Source organism: Erpetoichthys calabaricus, chromosome 3 (genome assembly GCF_900747795.2).
Source record: "Erpetoichthys calabaricus chromosome 3, fErpCal1.3, whole genome shotgun sequence".
NCBI lineage: Eukaryota > Metazoa > Chordata > Cladistia > Polypteriformes > Polypteridae > Erpetoichthys > Erpetoichthys calabaricus.
Window position 1 is genome coordinate 16697844 of NC_041396.2, and position 20609 is coordinate 16718452.

General features: G+C 44.7%; 1 protein-coding gene across 1 annotated transcript; it reads left to right on the plus strand.

The window, feature by feature from the left end:
* The first annotated feature begins 226 nt into the window (after nucleotides 1–226).
* Nucleotides 227–20308, plus strand: LOC114647660 (opsin-5-like). The gene is given in 5 exon segments (XM_028796266.2): nucleotides 227–366; nucleotides 5214–5507; nucleotides 8677–8830; nucleotides 8832–9003; nucleotides 19738–20308. Coding segments are annotated over 5 exon segments (1032 nt in total). The 5' UTR covers nucleotides 227–290; the 3' UTR covers nucleotides 20074–20308.
* The last annotated feature ends 301 nt before the right edge of the window (nucleotides 20309–20609 follow it).

Consider the following 20609-nt stretch of genomic DNA (forward strand, 5'->3'; position numbering starts at 1 on the left):
CTCTTTAGCGTGGCGCAGCAGTTGGCGCACTATGACTGGCATCGTCTTGATGTCCTCGCCCCTCGACTTTGCCCAGCCATGTGACTTTTCTGCGGACACTCCGTGATCGGCTCGCCTGTTTGTCCCCACGTTCTTTTCTTTACTTTAAGACGACTAAAAAGCGGAGGCAGAAGAATGTCAGCCCCTCCCGCGGACTAAAATGGGCGGAGGAAGACGAAGAGGCGAGCCTTCATCAGTACCGTCCGAGAGATGCGCAGGATAACGGCTCTAGTTTTCCGTATCGATAAGCGATGGACGAGGACAAATACGTGTCCAAGCTGTCCCCCGGAGTGGACTACGGGGCCGGGACGTTCCTCCTACTAGTTGGTGAGTCAAACGTCGAGACGCGGTGGCCGGTTGCCTAAATTGTCATCGAGATGGTCGGTTTGTTCAGTGTGAAATATCGAATAGAGAATACAACTAAATACTGAAGGGAGTTCGCGATGCGAAGCTGAAGTGCCTGAGGGGCTCAAGTCGCCGGAGAGAGTGCTTCACAGGCGTGTTAACAGGGGAAACAATTATAATTAACTCTGAACCGAGGTATAAATGAACAAAACAGGTGGCACGATATGGCGTAGTCGATAGCGCGGCCGCTCACGGCTCCAGCGTCCCGTATGGCGATTCAGTTCTGCAGTATGCTGTCATTTAATATCGACTTTCAAAACGAACAAAACACTCGGGGGATACTGAGCAGTGCTGACCACTTGTGCTAGCATTCCTTCTTCAGCAGCTCTTAAGTAGTCGGCGCTCAACTGGGGCACATCCAGTGAGGCTGCGAGCACCACTGAGCCCTACACGCGTCCCGTCCGGATAAGGTCCTCCATGCGACCCGAAACAGCAAACCAACGAGTTTATAAAAAGGCAGGTGGCTTAATAAAGGCTTCATACGGTCTGGTGATAATATCTTTTTGTGTCTACATCGCTTTTTATTTTTGAGCTCGCTTCCACAAACTACTAACGATTTGGGTAAATTGTCCAAATTGTGCCAAACCCGTAAGATCACAAAATGTTCTTAAATGTTAGCCGCGTTACTGAATGGACTGACAAACGTTTATCCCGTCACAGGAGTACAGTTTGACAAGTTTTAGATACCCCAAATGATGATAACTTTTTAATGAATCTTTAAAAACACAGCGGAATACTCCTGAACTTCGGCGAGCTGAATTCAAAACGAGCGAGCGCCGCTCCGGTCTCAGCGGGATTCTCCGCGGAGAAGATTTGATTATTGAATGTATTTTAAACCGACTTTAATTTAAAGTTATATTACAATTAGAATCCTATTTACATACTGTACATCCATCTATCTATCATATGGAAACAATTACACATTTCTTGCTTATAGTCACATTTTGCCACTAGAAATTAATTTTCAATTGTACATAAATCATTAATCATTAGTCGTCATTAATACCACAAAATTCCCGAAAAATTTCGATTGGATTTAATGTACTGTTAATAATATGCAAATTCAGCGTTTAATTTGCTATTAGAGAAAACCGTAAGCATTCTATTTAGTCTTTTTTAACATGACCCAATAAAAACAATTAGCAAGTAAGCCGTTCTGTTTATTTTTCCCAGGGCGAAATATTCCAAAAATAAAAATGAGTTCTGTGAAAACAATTCCTGTAGCTTTTCAACAAATAAAACAAGTGTATCAAATCATGGAGTTAGCCTGGCACCGTATATCAAACGTATATCTGTCATTTTAATATAGAGTCTTTGCTGTCTCTCTAATATATAGTGCCTTTTCAATCTATCTATCTATCTATCTATCTATCTATCTATCTATCTATCTATCTATCTATCTATCAAATAGTGCCATTCATATCTATCTATCTGCTATATAGTGCCTTTTACATCTATCTATCTATCTATCTATCTATCTATCTATCTATCTATCTATCTATCTATCTATCTATCTATCTATCTAATATATTGTACTTTCTATCTATCTATCTATCTATCTATCTATCTATCTATCTATCTATCTAATATATTGTACTTTCTATCTATCTATCTATCTATCTATCTATCTATCTATCTATCTATCTATCTATCTATCTATCTATCTATCTATCTATCTAATATATTGTACTTTCTATCTATCTATCTATCTATCTATCTATCTATCTATCTATCTATCTATCTATCTATCTATCTAATATATTGTACTTTCTATCTATCTATCTATCTATCTATCTATCTATCTATCTATCTATCTATCTATCTATCTATCTAATATATTGTATTTTCATCCATCCATCCATTTTCCAAATCGCTGAATCCGAACACAGGGTCACGGGAGTCTGCTGGAGCCAATCCCAGAAAACACAGGGCACAAGGCAGGAACCAATCCCGGGCAGGGTGCCAACCCACCGCAGGACACACACAAACACACCAAGCACACACTAGGGCCAAGTTAGAATCACCAATCCACCTAACCTGCATGTCTTTGGACTGTGCGCTACCACTGCGCCACCGTGCCCCCCCTATATTGTATTTTCTATCTATCTATCTATCTATCTATCTATCTATCTATCTATCTATCGATCTATCTATCTATCTATCTATCCAATATAGTGCATGTTATATCCACATTATCTATACCATATAGTGCCTTTCGTATCTCTCTCTCACTCTTCTATCTCGCATATACCGGAGGTCGTGTCTCTTTGATTTGCTCGGTGTATGTAACGGCTCTTAGGACTGCGCACAGTAAACGGAGCGGCGTCCCGTCCAGGGTGCGTCCCTTGCTTTGCTGTCGATACCCAATTCCCGGTTGTTGAGTTTGACGCACTGGCGCCCCCTGGAGGGATGGCTCCTTCCTTCTTTGCGTCCGTTGCACTTCCCTTTCTGCTGAATTGCATAGGCAGTTTGAAAAATGGACGGATGGCCTCTGGTGACAAAATTACAATCAATACATGAAAGCTGAAGCGCTAAATGAAATATAGAAGTGAATGCAAAAAACTGAACGATGAGTGCCATGGCTCCATAAGGTGGCGACGTGACGCCTGTTGATTAGACAGACTAAGAACTTCACGGTACTCTGGACATGTGACAGAGATGTGGTCCTCGATTAATTTGAGGTCAAGAGTGAGGCCTTACACTGAAGACACACGCACACACTCGATTAGCGCTTACAGTAACTGAAACTGCGCATTGTAGTAAATACAAATCAGGTACGCAACTGGGTGGTCCTCAAAGTGACCTCCGTGAGCAAAAGGCGATTCTCAAAGCCCACCGCAGCACTGGGCTATCACCTTAGCGTCATACTTTCTCCTGCTGGGAGTCGTGGTGTTTCTTATTAGAAGGGGCTTACACTTAATTAGACAAAAGCGTAAATCCTGAATTTCTCTCAGCTCACGGGGATCTTAAGAAAATCTTTAGATAAGCCAGCTGGACTCAGGAGGAGGTGATCGATTAATTTATCGGCACATATTGACTGAACTCAGGATGGGATTAATTGATCGGGACCCGCCGAAACATTCACGTGGGGCGCATCTTGCATCTATCTCTTGTGACCTGTAGGGAGCGCACCTGCACCCCAAATACCCACACACAACCAAACCACATAGGCACGGGTTCAAAGAAAGAAGTTTTTAATTTAAACAATACATTCGACAGGTTTTTATCACCAGATAAATCAATTCAGTTTCGTTCCGTTTCACTTCATTGCTTTCATTTCCATTTCCACCTCCACATTCCTACTAGCAGGCATTGCCCACCTCCTTCTGACAATGACTCCTGATGTAGAGGGGGCACCTTCTTTTATGCTGGACCCAGGAGTACTTCCAGTGCCACAGCAGTGTATGTCAGAAGCAATTCCTGGCCAAGCAGAAGGCCCCAAAAGTAATGGGGTTGTCCCCCTGCACCTCCTCCTGGCCCCAAACAGGATCAACTCCCAATATGGCCTGCCAGAGTACAAAGCGGAGCTCCGCCAAAAGGGTGCTGCCACCCCATGTATAGGGGGGATATAAGGCCTGAGGAAGCAGCCTCCCTCTGTCCTTCAGTTATGGTCTCCTGGCCGGGAAAGATACCAACAACCAACCCAGCCGGGATGTGTGTCCTTCCACACCTCATAGTGGCCTCCCAACTGGGAAAGGTACAACTAACTAACCCAGTCTGGATGCCCATCCATCCATGTCTTTCCTTTATTATGGCTTCCTGGCTGGGTAAGGAACCACGCATAGTGGCCAGTGTTCCAATCTATCTATCTATCTATCTATCTATCTATCTATCTATCTATCTATCTATCTATCTATCTATCTATCTATCTATCTATCTATCTATCTATCTATCGTGCCTTTCATATCTATCTACAGTATCTATCTATCTGTTATATAGTGTCGATCTATCTATCTATCATATAGTGCCTTTCATATCTATCTATTTGTTATATAGTGCCTTTCATATCTATCTATCTATCTGTTATATAGTGCCTTTCATATCTATCTATCTATCTATCTATCTATCTATCTATCTATCTATCTATCTATCTATCTATCTATCTATCTATCTATCTATCTCATAGTGCCTTTTATCTATCTATCTATCTATCTATCTATCTATCTATCTATCTATCTATCTATCTATCTATCTATCTATTATATAGTGCCTTACATACCTATCTATCTATCTGTTAGTTATATAGTGTCTTTCATATCTATCTATCTCTATCTATCTGAGATGATATACTGACCTCTGCCAGCCAGCATTTCTGCTGTACCTTAGTACTGGGACCCCCCCCACCCCTTCTGTCGAGCAGGCAGCCCTTATCAGGACATGTAAGATTGTGACGTGACAGTTCTATCAGTTATGGCAGTAAACTCTGCCCCAGCCCCGCCCTTAAACTACAATTAGTCCCACCCATTTCACCATGTTGCTTAGCAACATTCATTGTGTGGCAGTCACATGACATGCTCTGACTTTCCCCCCACTCAGGCTGTTTGAATTGACCAATAACTGATGCAAGTGGACTTGGGAGTTTGGTGAATTGTTGCCCCTAAACTGGCCTCAGATGAGTAGGGCTGGTTGCCCCCGGGGCGGATTTCCCATTCAGCATTGGTTCTCACTTCATGTCTGATGCTGCTGTGACAGACACTTGGACTTCATAATGGACTGGTGGATTTAATGAAACTAGATTAATTTCTGTTTCTTTTTTATTCCCCCTTTAGCTGTGATGTCAGTCTTGGGAAACCTCTCGGTTCTTGTCACTGCTTTGAAGAGGTTCTCCAAGATGAAGCCACCTGAAATGCTTAATGTCAACCTGGCTGTCACCGATGTGGGGATGACCATCTCCATGTACCCACTGGCCATCACCTCTGCCTGGAGCCATGGCTGGCTGGGGGGCGACAGCTCCTGCTTGTATTATGGATTAATGGGATTCTTCTTTGGAGTCGCCAGCATCATGACCTTAACTATAATGGCTGTAACCCGGTTTGTGTTCTCCATGAACCTGCGGGCTCCTGGTGAGTAGGTCTGATTCTTCCATATCATTACAAAAAAGGCCAGTTGATGTGTGTAAAGCCTCCATCCTTCATGGGCTCAGCTCAGACTGGCAACTATTGCTGAGTTAACTCCACACAACTGGTGTGCAGGGAGTTTCAAGGAAACATTTAGAAAGGCTGCCACCAGTACAAGTACCAGTGGCCTTGCATGTAAAGAATTAGAGAGTCCGAAAGTGGGGAAAGGTTGAAATAATATTGTTTAAAAATGTGCCCTACAATGGACTGGCACCCTGCCCACAGCTGGTTTTGGTGCTGTTAGGACAGCCTGTGGGTCTTGTGATCCTCATGTGAACCCAGCAGGTCTGAGCAGTTTATCTAGGAAAGCAATTCTGTCAGCATCCACATGGTGGCAGCACTAGAGATCCCAGAAAAGAAGAAATGGCACTGTGCTGTTAGATTATGGAACTGGCATGCCGGGCACTAGTCTGGGTTTGTAGGGTCCTTATGGTCACATGTAGAGAGTACCGTGGAAGTCTGACTTGTATGTCTAGACTTGGGGAAATAGGACTATTGACCTACTGTATGCAAACATTAAGGACGCATACAGAACCACCCCGCTGCCTGCGCTTGGGAAAGCAGATCATAACCTGGTTCTGCTTCAGCCTCACTACAAACCAAGAGTGAGGGTCCTACCTGCAACCACACGATCATTCAGGAAGTGGTCCCCTGAGACAGAGCAGGCTCTGAGAGACTGGAACTACAGACTGGGATATCCTGCAGGGGTCACATAGTAAGAACATTGAGGAGGTTGTTGACTGCACTACCGACTACATCAACTTCTGTATGGACATTGTAGTTCCAGTAAGAACTGTACGCTGCTATGCTAACAACAAGCCATGGATCACAAGTGACATCAAGGGCCTTTTGAACCAGAAGAAAAGGTGGTGATCAGCATGAGCTCAAGAGCATGCAGAAGGAACTCCGAGTCCAGCTCAGGGCGGTGAAAGGAGCAGTACAGGAGAAAGCTGGAGCAGACGTTGCAGAATAACAGCATGAAGGAAGTGTGGCATGGGATGAAGGTCATCACTGGCTGCAGCTCGAAGCGGGGTGCCACCATCAAGAGAGACGTGGAGAGAGCAAACCAGATGAACAACTTCTTTAACAGGTTTGACCACCCTAACCCACTCTCACCTCGGAGTACTGCACCTTCCACCCATCCATCTGCTGATACCAACATAGGAGAGACATCCCCAACCACAATTACAGCAGCGCAGATAAGCAGAGAGCTGAGGAGACTTTGTGCCAGCAAAGCAGCGGGTCCAGATGAAGTATCGCCACGACTGCTGAAGGTCTGTGCATCAGAGCTGGGGGGGTCCTCTACAGCGCATCTTCAACCTGAGCCTGGAACAGGGGAGTCCCGAGGCTTTGGAAAACATCTTGCATCACTCCAGTCCTAAAGGTACCTGAGGCCATAGGTTTGCCACGTCCTTGACCCTCTGCAGTTCGCATACCAGGAGAAGGTGGGAGCGGAGGATGCCATCATCTATATGCTACACTGATCCCTCTCCCACTTGGACAGAGGCAATGGTGCTGTAAGAATTATGTTTCCGGACTTCTCTAGCGCCTTCAACACAATCCAACCTCTGCTCCTTAGGGACAAGCTGGCAGAGATGGGAGTAGATTCATACCTGGTGGCATGGATCGTGGACTATCTTAAAGACAGACCTCAGTATGTGCGTCTTGGGAACTGCAGGTCTGACATTGTGGTCAGCAACACAGGAGCGCCACAGGACTTTGTTAAATGGTGCGAATCAAACCACCTACACCTGAACACCAGCAAAACCAAGGAGCTGGTGGTGGATTTTAGGAGGCCCAGACCCCTCATGGACCCCATGATCATCAGAGGTGACTGTGTGCAGATGGTGCAGACCTATAAATACCTGGGAGTGCAGCTGGATGATAAATTAGACTGGACTGCCAATACTGATGCTCTGTGTAAGAGAGGGCAGAGCCGACTATACTTCCTTAGAAGGCTGGTGTCCTTCAACATCTGCAATAAGATGCTGCAGATGTTCTATCAGACGGTTGTGGCGAGTGCCTTCTTCTACGCGGTGGTGTGCTGGGGAGGCAGCATAAAGAAGAAGGACGCCTCACGCCTGGACAAACTGGTGAGGAAGACAGGCTCTATTGTTGGCATAGAGCTGGACAGTTTGAAATCTGTGGCAGAGCGACGGGCGCTGAGCAGACTCCTGTCAATCACGGAGAATCCACTGCATCCACTGAACAGGATCATCTCCATACAGAGGAGCAGCTTCAGCGACAGACTGCTGTCACCGTCCTGCTCCACTGACAGACTGAGGAGATCGTTCCTCCCCCACACTATGCGACTCTTCAATTCCACCCGGGGGGGTAAACGTTAACATTATATAAAGTTATTGTCACTCTTTCTATCTATCTATCTATCATATAGTGCCTTTCATATCTATCTATTTGTCATATAGTGCCTTTCATATCTATCTATCTGTCATATAGTGCCTTTCATATCTATCTATGTTATATAGTGCCTTTCATATCTATCTATCTATTTGTCATATAGTGCCTTTCATATCTATCTATCTATCTATCTATCTATCTATCTATCTATCTATCTATCTATCTATCTATCTATCTATCTATCTATTTGTTATATAGTGCCTTTCATATCTATCTATTTTGACTAACATGTAACACGTCACCACTCTCCAGGGCTGTGATTAGGGGCACAGCTAAGCAAACTTAACCTGAAAAAGTCCGTTTTCATTTGTTGAGGCATTCACGTTTTACCGAAACATTACAGTTTGAATATTTATTTCACATCTGATTGTTATTTATTGAAGATTCTGCTTTGAATTTTTAGTGGACACTGTTTCTTTGACTGCTGGGAATGAAGTACAGTAAGGACTTGTCACCATTTCCTGTTGTTTGTGTCCTCGTCATCCTCAGCACATGACTACTGAAGTCCTGAGAAACGGGTAATGCCAAGGTAGCGGGCACCCAGGGCATTACAGTCTTGGTCCTGAACACCAATGGGCTCCTGCTTGGCACTCATTATTTTTTCCTTTAAAACGAAATGCACAACAATGCCAACATCTGAAGGCGCTGGCTTTAAATCGGCTATCTCAAAGTTGTATTTGTTTTTCTCTGGTTTCAGGGCAGAAGCTAAGCAAACGCAATATGGTGCTGCTCATCCTCTTCTCCTGGATCTATGCTTTGATTTGGGCCGTTCTGCCTTTATTCGGTTGGGGGAAGTATGGCCCGGAACCTTTTGGGACATCCTGCACAATCGCATGGAGTGACTTTCGGGGTCAGCGGAGCCCCGTTCATCATTAGCATGTTTATCCTTTGCACACTAATTCCGGCCTTCACCATCATTGTCTGCTACTTCGGAATTGTCTGGAGACTCCACCAAGAGTACAAGAGTCTAGAAAATGGCCACCAGATTCCCAATGCCGTGAAACTGGAACGCAGGCTAACAGCTGTAGGTATCCACGTGGTAAAGTACAACTTGAATGTCATTGTGCTGGTGTGGTGGGTTCAGCAGGGGGCTACGCTACGCTGGCTTCTGATCCACATGGCCTGTTGTGTGTTTTTATGCTCGCCTCTCTAAGTTCTTGGCCACTAAGTGCATCGTAGTCTCCTACTGCCTTTAAAAAAATAGCAACATCCAAAAGTTCTGAAATTTCGTGATGGTGTATTCATTATGGCACGGTGACAAAGCGTTTACCACTTTCCTGTTTGCCATCGGTATTACAAATTTTGAACGGTGAATGGTTGTAGGACTAACCCTAGCCCAGGACCCAGCAGGAAAAAGCCGACTGTCTGGACAATCGGAAGAGGCTAATTTGCATAAATCACAGATCATCATGGGAAATAATTTGCATTTTTCTGGTCCTCCCAGAGGGTGGAAAATCTGAACAACAGAACTTCACATCTTCTACCTACATAAGAGAGTAGATTTTAAATCTGCTCCCCTAACTAAATAAGAATGGCTTCAGAGAACAACTCTTAAGAGTTTTTGACCCCAAGCGGAATGGGCAGCTTAGGCAAACAAATTAAAAACGAAAATTTACGACTCCCAGTGTAGCATCTACCACCTCGTGGTGTGGGTCAGATTTTTGGTGCCAAGTAACAAAACATTGATAGATAAGTCAGTAGACGGATTGGGAGAGAAATGATGTTGGTCAGGAGGTCACTGGAAAGGGGTGTGTGGCGCTCCTGCTATCTATGCAGAAGGACGAAGGTCCAAGTCTTTAGACTCCTGGTGCTTCCTATCTTGCTTTTTGGTTGTGAGTCATGGACGCTATCCAGTGACCTGAGACGAGGACTGGACTCCATCAGTGTCTCTTCGGAGAATCCTTGGGTACCACTGCTTTGACTTTGTGTTGCTAATGGAGTCCCGAATGAGACCAGCATTGTGAGGGAGCGTCAGTTACGGCACTACAGCCATGTGGCGTGATAACCCAAGGGTGATCTGGCTCGTAGGATCCTCATTGTTGGGGACTCGAGTGGCTGGACCAGGCCAAGGGGTCGCTCACGTAACACCAGGCTGTGGCAGATAGATGGTCATTTCTGGAGGGTGGGGGTCTGCCTGGGGGGGGGGTTGCCGACTGGAATTCTGAGCTGTTTCATTGTGTGGTGGGTGCGACAATGCATACCAGTGCGTGCTCCCCAACCTGACCTGAACAAATAATGCATTTACTAGAGTTATAACCAACCGACCAAATAAGGCCAAGGGAGAATACCTCCCAGATCCTAACCCCAACCAAAAGCCTACAAGGCCCTAGGGAAGCCTGGACAATGAGGGTCAGTGATTCCACAGCCAGGATTGAACCCAAGCTCAAAGCCCACAAGGCCAAAGGGGAGACTGGAGAAGGAGAACAAACAAGCCAATTAACTCTAAGGACCCTCTCCACTATTTGTACCCAGATACGGCCAACCTAATAACAGCACACAACTGGGAAAAGGACAGTGGCTCCGAGGTTGGACGGCCACTGCCTTCAGCCTTCCCAGTGAATCCCCTGTGCATTCCGGAGAACCAGTGGGAGAAAAAGACCTAACCCTAAAATCTAAGATTAGATAATGGCCACCTTAGGGAACAAACGACTTATGACATTTATTGAATGAACAAACTTATCTAACACCCAGTGGCACTATGTGAAAACATAATTGCCCCCCAAGTTAAATCAACCCTGTGTGGTCGAGTGAAGGAACTACTACAAGTTGCTACTGGAACAGTTGGGGGTGCCAAACTGGTTGTCCCCATTTATTCTAAGAAAAATCTTTTCTTCAGAAGAAACAAAAACTAGGGCCACTATGCGCGCCAACAGAAAGTCTCCACAGAATCTTGCCGTCCGATTAGACAGAGATACAGTTCGCAGCAGGTAACTCCATCCTGTCTCTGGTTCGATACAAGACTGAATGCCTTCTCTCGTCAGCAGTGTGATTTTCCCCTTCATTGGGCGTCTTCACTACCACCCCCTCGCAACCTGAAGCAGTATTACATACCTGTGATGAGCCCGGAGAGTGGTACACAGACACACAGGCGTAACACCCATTAATTTGAGTCAGCTGAATGAACAGGCGTGCTTTGGTGGGTTAGTGACCCCTAGTGAGGAGGAGGAGGATAAGCGATCAAGCAACAAGAATTGGACAGACGTCACAGGAATACAGCGTAGCCTGTGTATGCTGAGGGGGACATTGATGTGTCCCAGTGTCCCAGGTTCGGGACACAACAGGAACTGGTGATTATTCCAGCAGTACTGGGTGCAAAAAGCAAACATTTACTTTTTTACTTTTACATTTATTTGCTTGGCCTACGCTTTATTCCAAATCGACTGTAAGGCTGTTGAAAAATTGTGCTTTCATAGTTCGCTAAATGTGACTCATAATACTTCATTTGTGTGTTTCATTTTAGTGTTTTTATTTTGGAATTGTTTAGATAATGCTTTTAAACTGTGTGACCAAGACTATAACTGTGTTTTAGCGCTCAGTCTGTAATCAAAATGTTCCTTAACTGAAAGGGCAGGCAGATACACGTGACCTCATTAGCTCATTAATACTCATGAGGTAGTTTTCCAAAAATGTCAGATTTTGGAAGTAAATAAAATTCTGTGGTGTATGCAAAATAGACACAGAGAGTAATTCTGGGAAAATAAGTATCAATTGTAAAAGAGTGTCATGGTTAAATTAGAACTAGGGGCCTTTGCCCCTGCTTGCTTTGCTTGCCATACCCCCATGTCCCAGGGCCTGCACTACGCACTAGCCATTTCACATCTCTGCTGCTCACGTTTTGAAGTGGGTGGCTGAACGCACTCCAAGGAGATGCGGTTGCTCCTCTGAAACCCCCTCTTAAAATGGTGATACAATGGGAAACAAATAGATTTTTTTTATCTCCTTTTTGCTCGATCAGCTGCTGTTGCTGCCACCGCCACTGCTGTCATGTAATGTAATGTAATGTGCACCTCGCGCGGCACACTTCTGTCATATCACCTATGTCCATATATTCGATCTCTTTTCACTTTTACCTTTTCATCAATATCGCATTGAATTTTGATTCCGTGTTTGGAATTACATCGTGACAACGCACCGTATAACTGCCGGTGAGTGAATATTGTTTCTTTCTCTCTACAAGAAATGTGTCTGACAATAGCATTTACAGTACACAAATGAGAAATGATTCCATTTGCGGGATTTCACTTTCACCAAACAACACATCTTTTATATCTCATGGATCCGCCTCTTCATTGGGAAGTAACACTACTTTTTTTCCCCTGATGGCAACACGAATTAGACGATCTACAAGTCTCCGACTTGATAGATAGAGATAGATAGATGATAGATAGAGAGATAGATAGAGGATAGATAGATGATAGATAGAGAGATAGATAGATAGAGATAGATAGAGGATAGATAGATAGAGAGAAAGAGATAGATATAGATAGAGATAGATAGATGATAGAGAGATAGATAAAGAGAGAGAGAGAGAGATAGATATAGATAGATGATAGAGAGAGAGATAGATAGAGACAGATAGCGAGAGATGAAAGAGATAGAGATAGATAGATAGATAGAGAGAAAGAGATAGATGGATAGAGATAGATAGATGATAGAGAGAAAGATAGATAGAGAGAGATAGAGACAGATAGAGAGATGAAAGAGATAGATAGACAGAGATAGATAGAGATAGAGATAGATAGATGATAGAGAGAGAGATAGAGACAGATAGAGAGAGATGAAAGAGATAGATAGACAGAGACAGATAGATAGAGATAGATAGATGATAGATAGAGATAGATAGAGATAGATAGATGATAGATAGAGATAGATAGAGACAGATAGTGAGAGATGAAAGAGATAGACAGAGATAGATAGACAGAGATAGACAGAGATAGATAGATAGATAGATAGATAGAGAGAAAGAGATAGATAGATACACATAGAGATAGATAGATAGAGATAGAGATAGATAGATGATAGATAGAGATAGATAGAAAGAGATAGATGGATAGAGATAGATAGATAGAGATAGATAGATGATAGAGAGAGAGATAGAGAGATAGAGACAGATAGAGAGATGAAAGAGATAGATAGACAGAGATAGATAAATAGAGATAGATAGATGATAGAGAGAGAGATAGAGACAGATAGAGAGAGATGAAAGAGATAGATAGACAGAGATAGATAGATAGAGAGACAAATAGATGATAGATAGAGAGATAGATAGAGACAGACAGCGAGAGATGAAAGAGATAGAGATAGATAGATAGATAGATGATAGACAGAGAGATAGATAGAGAGACATATAGATAGATAGAGAGAAAGAGATAGATAGAAAGAGATAGATAGATAGATAGAGATAGATAGGTAGAGATAGAGAGAAAGAGATAGGTAGACAGATAGATAGATAGATACTTTATTAATCCCAAGGGGAAATTCACAACATGTCCAGAGTTACACCACCGTGTATTAACATAGAGAGCAAGTCCTCCTCCTTTGTGTTTCCCACAGGTACTTGCGTCTCTGTCCGCTCTAACTGTGTTAAACCTGGGTAGCTCCACGTTAGCATCTGGGATGGTGGTAGCTAGCCAGGTTTCGCAAAAGCACATCAAACTGCATTCTCTGTAGGTTCTGACATTTTTCACCAGCACAGCCAGTTCGTCGATCTTATTTGAGATTGAGTTCACATTCCCCAGAATCACAGAAGGCACCGAAGGCTTAAAACGCCACTTTCTCGCAAGCCGCTTCATTTTTAGCTTAGTGCCAGCTCTGCTGCCACAATACCGCCTTCTTACCTCGTCGGGTAAATAGGGAACCACACCGGCACTGGCATTTGTTCTCAGCGCTCGAAGTTGAGTACTTGAATAGACGAGCCTCGGCGTGTAAAAATCCATGCCCACGTTGTAAAAGTAAGTGTGTCCAGGGAACGAATCCACATAAAACAAAGTGATAGGAGTGATCAATAAATAAAAATAGAAAAATAAAAGTAGAAAAGTACACATACACATACAGTCATACACGGAGCTGCTGAAAAGGCCGCCAGTCTCTGCGGCGCCGGAACTAACTGAAAATAAACTAAAGTTTACATCCGAAAAATATATTGAATCTCTTTTCGCTGTTCCGTTATTTCACCGAGTAATAATTTCCGTTTGTTTGCGCTATCCTTTTTTTGAGACTTTCGAATTTTCATAATTCCATTATCTCTAACCAGCATAATTCTTTACGAAGTTCTACTTTGTCATCTACTCTTTGTCTTTAATTTCCGGCCCCGGGTGTGGTTAAACCCTTTGACACAAAGACTCATCTCGCAGGACGTGAAAGTGTCTCTCTGAGAAAATCACGTCTCGTCTCCTTCCAACGTTACAAGATTTTTTTTTTTATAATAGAGAGATATGTATGTTTAAGCTTAGATAAACTAACCAGTGTGTATATGCATTTAAGAATATGTGAAATGGAGGCTTGGGGCTTTAAAATGAACGTGACAATCGACAATCAACCAGAACGTGGGAACTTATCGGTTGTCCCAAACTTTGTCTGATGCAATATCTTACCTAAGGAAGTCAGCAGGACATTATCAATTCAATGACACTGCCAGATGGACATCCTAACTGGCAGGAGGACTTGAGGAGTGTAAGAGAGAGAGAAACAACTGCCAAAGAGAAGACCACTCGGTCAGACTTTGCCACCTACAGACCACCCCTTTCTATGGGTGCAAATGTGCTCGGTGCATTTATTCAAACCGTGTCCAAAGCAATACAGAAGGTGCTGTGCCAATTCTTCAATAAAACAACGTCCATATGGAGGCTGAAATCCTTAAACAAGCAATCCATTAAATGGGGTAAAAATCAAGATTTGAAATACAATCAGCCCTTTCAAGCCGTGACCTCGTCTACTCTGCTCACCTATCAGGTCTGCTCAGTGTCGTGAAACTGCTCAAGTACCGAAATCACAGCTGTCAAAAAACAAAATTCCAAAATTGCCCAATAGAGGGGGGAAAACACCATCAAAATAGCCCATCTAGAAACCCAAGGGTTTTAAAATAAAAGGTTTATTTTACAAAAATAGTTGTGTCAGCGCAAAGCTCTGAAGAACACAAAGGCGATGCTTGAAAAAGCAAGGTGATATGCAGTAACCAAAGTCTCGAAACAGAAATCCAAATCATGGTTAAAACAGAGCAGAGGTTCAAAACTATCAAATAACCCATTTGCCAGTACAAAATCTAAAAATCGTATTCAAGACAGCAGAGGTTCAGAAAATCAGAAGGTGCAGTTCCAAAACAGAATCCAAGAGGCGAGGTCACAAATAAAGCGCAGGATTAAAATCCAAAGACACAGAAACCCACCCAAACACTCTCCACTCCCTAGTGCATTCAATGAACCGCAAGGAATCATGGGAAGGCCCTCCCTTAAATAAGGTGGAGGGTTGTTCCTAGCGGTGATTGGCAGGTGGCCCCGCCTCTTGTGGAACCACCCACAAAGTACAAGGGACATAACTAAGGCCCTCACTTTTCTAACAAACACACAGAAGAATCCATCCATCCATCCATTATCCAACCACCATATCCTAACTACAGGGTCATGGGGGTCTGCTGGAGCCAATCCCAGCCAACACAGGGCGCAAGGCAGGACACAAACCCCAGGCAGGGTGCCAGCCCACCGCTGGGCACACACACACACCAAGCACACACTAAGGACAATTTAGAATCGCCAATCCACCCAACCTGCATGTCTTTGGACTGTGGGAGGAAACCCACGCAGACATGGGGAGAACATGCAGACTCCACGCGGGGAGGACCCGACACAGAAGAATATACGTAATAAATAAAATAAACATTAAGACAATGAAATGATGCAAAATTAAAATAGACAGACACGAAACACAGGTGTAAACAGCAGCCAAGGGGGAAATGCTGGCTGAAACACGACACTCAAATGACGGAGATGTACAATGGCATCCTGTTGGGATCTCACCGGAGCAATCGGCAGGAGAGACGTCACTCTGCCCCCTCTGGGGGGGTTTGCTTGTCCAATGGCCTTGGCTCCATTGTGCTTCACCAGCTCTGCCTCCATTCCACCATTCACTCTCTTTCTTTCTTTTTCTTTCCTTGACTTTCATTTGATTTTACCTCTGTCTTTCTCTCTTGATTAAAACAGTGTGTTGTGAACTGGAAAGTTCCAAAAGCACAAAAAGCTCCAAAAGAACTTTCAAGAATAGCCCTTGGAAAAGAGGAACAAGAAGTAGAAAAAGGTTTGGGGTAGCCACCCTGTATAATCATTAGAAAATCTGTTTTAAATAAATTGAAGAGTAATCACTAGGGACCGAGTCCACTCAGCTTGGACTTGTACATTGAGAACAGGTTGGCTTTTATAGGGGTGGGGTAGGGACATCAGGCTGGACCTTCTTTGGAGGGTCTGGAGAAGAGGGACGAGAGAGAGAGAGTTAGTACATATCGCCACCCCCTGGCCCGGTGTAGAACTACAATCACTTAAGCCCTTCGACTACCTCTCATACACCCTTCTAGAGGGGGAAACACCGTTAAACCCCGACAAGAAAAAATCTTACAAATAAAAGGTTTACTTTAACCAAAGGCTGTGCAAGCACAAAAGCTCTGACGAGCACAAAGGAATTACCTGAAAGTGCCAATAAATCATCTACTTGCATGGTCAAAAACAGAGCAGAGGTTCAAAAAAGATCAATGAACACAGTGCCAGAGGTGTAGACAAAAAAAACACAGCACAGGTTAAAAAATCCAGAAAATTCAAAGCAACAACGCGGCACAGAAAACCCACCATACTCTCCACTCCCCACCGCGTTCGAATGAACCGCCAGGAACTGTGGGAGGCAACAAAGGGTTAACAACGAAAATGTCACTGACTGTGCCTGTTCAAGCAGCTGTCACAGAGAAGCGGAGCCGACCCTAAAACAACTTAACAAAGACATGAAGAATAGCAAAGGGGGAATTCCTAGAGCTGGCTATTGTGGGAGAGCAGGTGTGTAACCTAAAACAATGGGGTGCTCCTTATTATTCACACTCTGTCAGTACACTTGTTACCGGGTTTGGTTGATGCTTGTTCGTCTTTTGATGTGCTATGTCAGTTATCAGGTCCCGGTCAGGTTAGGGGGGGCATGCACCACAAGAAGAAACAACTCAGGATCCTGGTTGGCAACCCTTCAGACAGACACGCGGTCCAGTCCGACCCTCCGGAAATGACCCTCTATCTGCTGCAGGCAGGTGTTACGTGGGCGTCCCCTTGACCAGGTCCAGCCACTTGGGTCCTGTGAGCTGGAATCGCGGAATCACGGCACATGGCCGTAGTGCCGTAACTGACGCTCCCTCACAATGCAGGTCATGTGCCTCATTCGGGACTCCATGAGCAACACAAAAAGTCGAACCAATGGTACCCTAGGATTATCTGAAGAGACACTGAAGGAGTCCAGTCTTCGTCTCAGGTCACTGGATAGCGTCCATGTCTCACAAACTAGGAAGCACCAGGACTCTGAAGACTTGGACCCTCGTCCTTTTGCACAGATATCAGGAGAGTCACACACCCCTTTCCAGCAACATCATGACCCCCCCCCCCCCCAAAATTGTCTGCTGACTTCATAGGAAGAGTCACCAGAGACATGAATGTCACTGCCGAGGTAAGTAAACCCCTCGATGAGGTCGACACTCTCTCCACAGACAGACACACAGCTGATGGCCGTGCCCAAGAGGTCATTAAAAGCCTGGGTGTTGGTTTTAATCAGGACCCTCGCAAGCCCAGACCCTCAAACTCCTCGCTCAGTCTCTCAAGAGCCCCAATCAAAGCCTCCATTGACTCCTGCTGACAGCATTGTCAGAAAAGTCAATGCAAAGTAGATGCCACACAGCTGCTGGACCTCATGACCCTACCCAGTCCATGCTTGCACTGAACAGAGTAGGACCAGGACACACTGCTGATGGACCCCAGAATCAACTGGGAAAAACACAGAGGTTCTGCCTCCATTCTGCACAGCACTCACTACACCAGTGTCGAGGGGATCCCGCGAACCCTCAGGAGGTCCCACAGGGCAGCTCGATCAACTAAGTCCAACGCTTTACGTTGCAAAGAAACTTTGCCGATATTCACGTTTGCGCTCGATGAGAACCCTCAGTGCCAGGATGCAGTCGATGGTAGACTTCTTAGGTGTAAAACCAGACTGCTCTGGTCGCTGGTAGGTGAGCAAGTGATCACAGATCCTATTGAGGACAACCCTGGCGAGGACCTCAGTGCCGGGTATGTCAGTCATGCACTGCTTAAAAAAAAACGGTTGTGATAAGCTTGACTTCTGGGAGTTTTGACCTTTAGTAACTGAATAAGAAAAACTTGGACAGAGCTTGGTCCTTTGAAGCTCAACCCAGATGGGTGGAAGACGACGTTGCCACCGCCTGTTTCTCCAAATGTCTATACTCTGCTGTCAAATTTGGTCTCCAATTCTTGGGCTTCCTCTCCAAGACTGGGTGTCAAGAGCTTCATTCGAGTTATGATTTGCAGTGTAAACCTTCATTGAACAAAGCAAAGTTATTTTTCCTTACCGCCGTATCACTATGGAAGGGTATCCTCTACTTCACTCGCCAACCCCTTTCCCCAACCAGCCTGCACTTCGCGCCGTTGTGAATTGGGGGGCTGAACGCACCCCAAGGAGACGTGTCCGCTCCTCCGAAACCACACTTAAAACGGTGATACAATGGGATACAAATACATTTTTTTAACTCCTCTTTGCTCGATCAGCTGTTGGCTTGCTGCTGCTGTTTTGCAACGTGATCCGCACTTTGCTCGCCCAACAGCGATACGCGCTGCCATGCCGTGTGATCTGAACTTCACTCGCATACCAATTAAGGCACTCTCACCTCCGTAACCCCTCTTAAACGGTGATACATTGAGAAACAAGTAACAGTTGTTTTATTTACCTCCTCTTTGCTCGATCAGCTGTTGACTTGCTGCTGCTTTCGTTCTGCGTGATCGGCATTTTGGGTGGTGCTTCGAACGTTTAAAAGCCTGTACAGTACCTGTCCTCAAACACTATGCAATCTCTTTTCGCTTTTCCATTTGTTTATGCTAATGTGCTCTTTTCGCTCATTTTTTTGAGACTTTCGAATTTTCTTACTTCCATTAACTCTAACCTGCTCTGCATGTGTATCACAGGACTTGCTTACAAAGGTTGTAAGTATGACGTGACATGCCCGTCTCGCGGGATGTGAAAGATCTCTCTTCCAAAGTGTCGCTCTGTCTCTCTTCAAAAGATCACGTCTTGTTGCCGGAAAAAAAGTCTTGTCCCAAGATTTTTTTTATATAATAGAGAGATATCGATTCGGGTTAAGTAATACACCGCAATCACTAACAAACTCATTCCCAGGGAGTGAGCGCCCCTTGCTGGACACACCCTTAAATAGGGCGAAGGGTGATTGGCAGGTGGCCCCACCCCCTGGGGAACCACTCAAAAAACACAAGGGACACAAGCGAGGCCACATTCACTTGCAAATGTACATAAAGAAATATAGATACAAATAAATGACATGAATGAGACACCACAAACCAAAAACATAACTGTGAACCACAGCCAATGGGGAAAATGCTGCATAAACCATCACAGTATCAACTTTCAAGTAAGCTTATCGTTCTTTTTTTTTTTTTTGGTCCAGATTCTTCATAAGTATGGGGTATGGCTGACCTCCTTCTATGTTCTTGTCTTTCAGATTGCTATACTGGTGTCCCTGGGTTTCATCGGCTGCTGGGCGCCCTATGCCACGGTCAGCTTCTGGTCCATGTTCAGATCCAGTGACTCAATTCCGCCTTTAGTCAGTCTGCTTCCTTGTCTGTTTGCGAAATCTTCCACTGCATACAACCCGATCATCTACTACGCCTTCAGTAACACCTTCCGGAAGGAGGTCAAGCAGCTGATGTGCTTCTCCAGAAAGCCGCCTCGCTTAGATAACACGGTCAACGTAGTGGAACGAGAAATGCATGTGAGGCACAACGGTGAGAGGAAGCTTCACAGCGTTGGCACTTTCGAGGAAGGCAACCACGCGTGAGAGAAAAAGACGACTCTGCAACTGGCATTCTCTATCGAAATTATTTCCATGTCGTGCCTTTCCCCGAAAATTTAGAAGAAGGACTACAGAAAGGGAAAAGCTGGATAAAGGGTGAACAAGAATCCTGGAATCCAAAATCTGCTTGGGTGATACCAGAGGCGGGAACAATTTTGATGCACATGCGACCTGACATCCCATTGTTCTGATAGACAGACTTATATGTGTGATTCACGGACGGGTGCACAGAGACCTCCCCCCCACCCCCAATCACTGATGGACAAGCACCCTTTCGTCCCACCATACCATTGTGACTGAAAGAGGAGCACACAGTCATACCACCATTGTGACCATCAGACAAGCTCACAGTCATCCCACCATTCGTCACTGACATCCAGTCATTGTGGCTAATAGGCGAGGGCACATTCATTCCTCCATTCTTACTGACAGAGGGCCGTAAAGTCATCCCCTCTCATTCTCATTGACGGACGAGCGCACTCTCATCCCACCACAGTGACAGACAAGCGCAAGCTTACCCT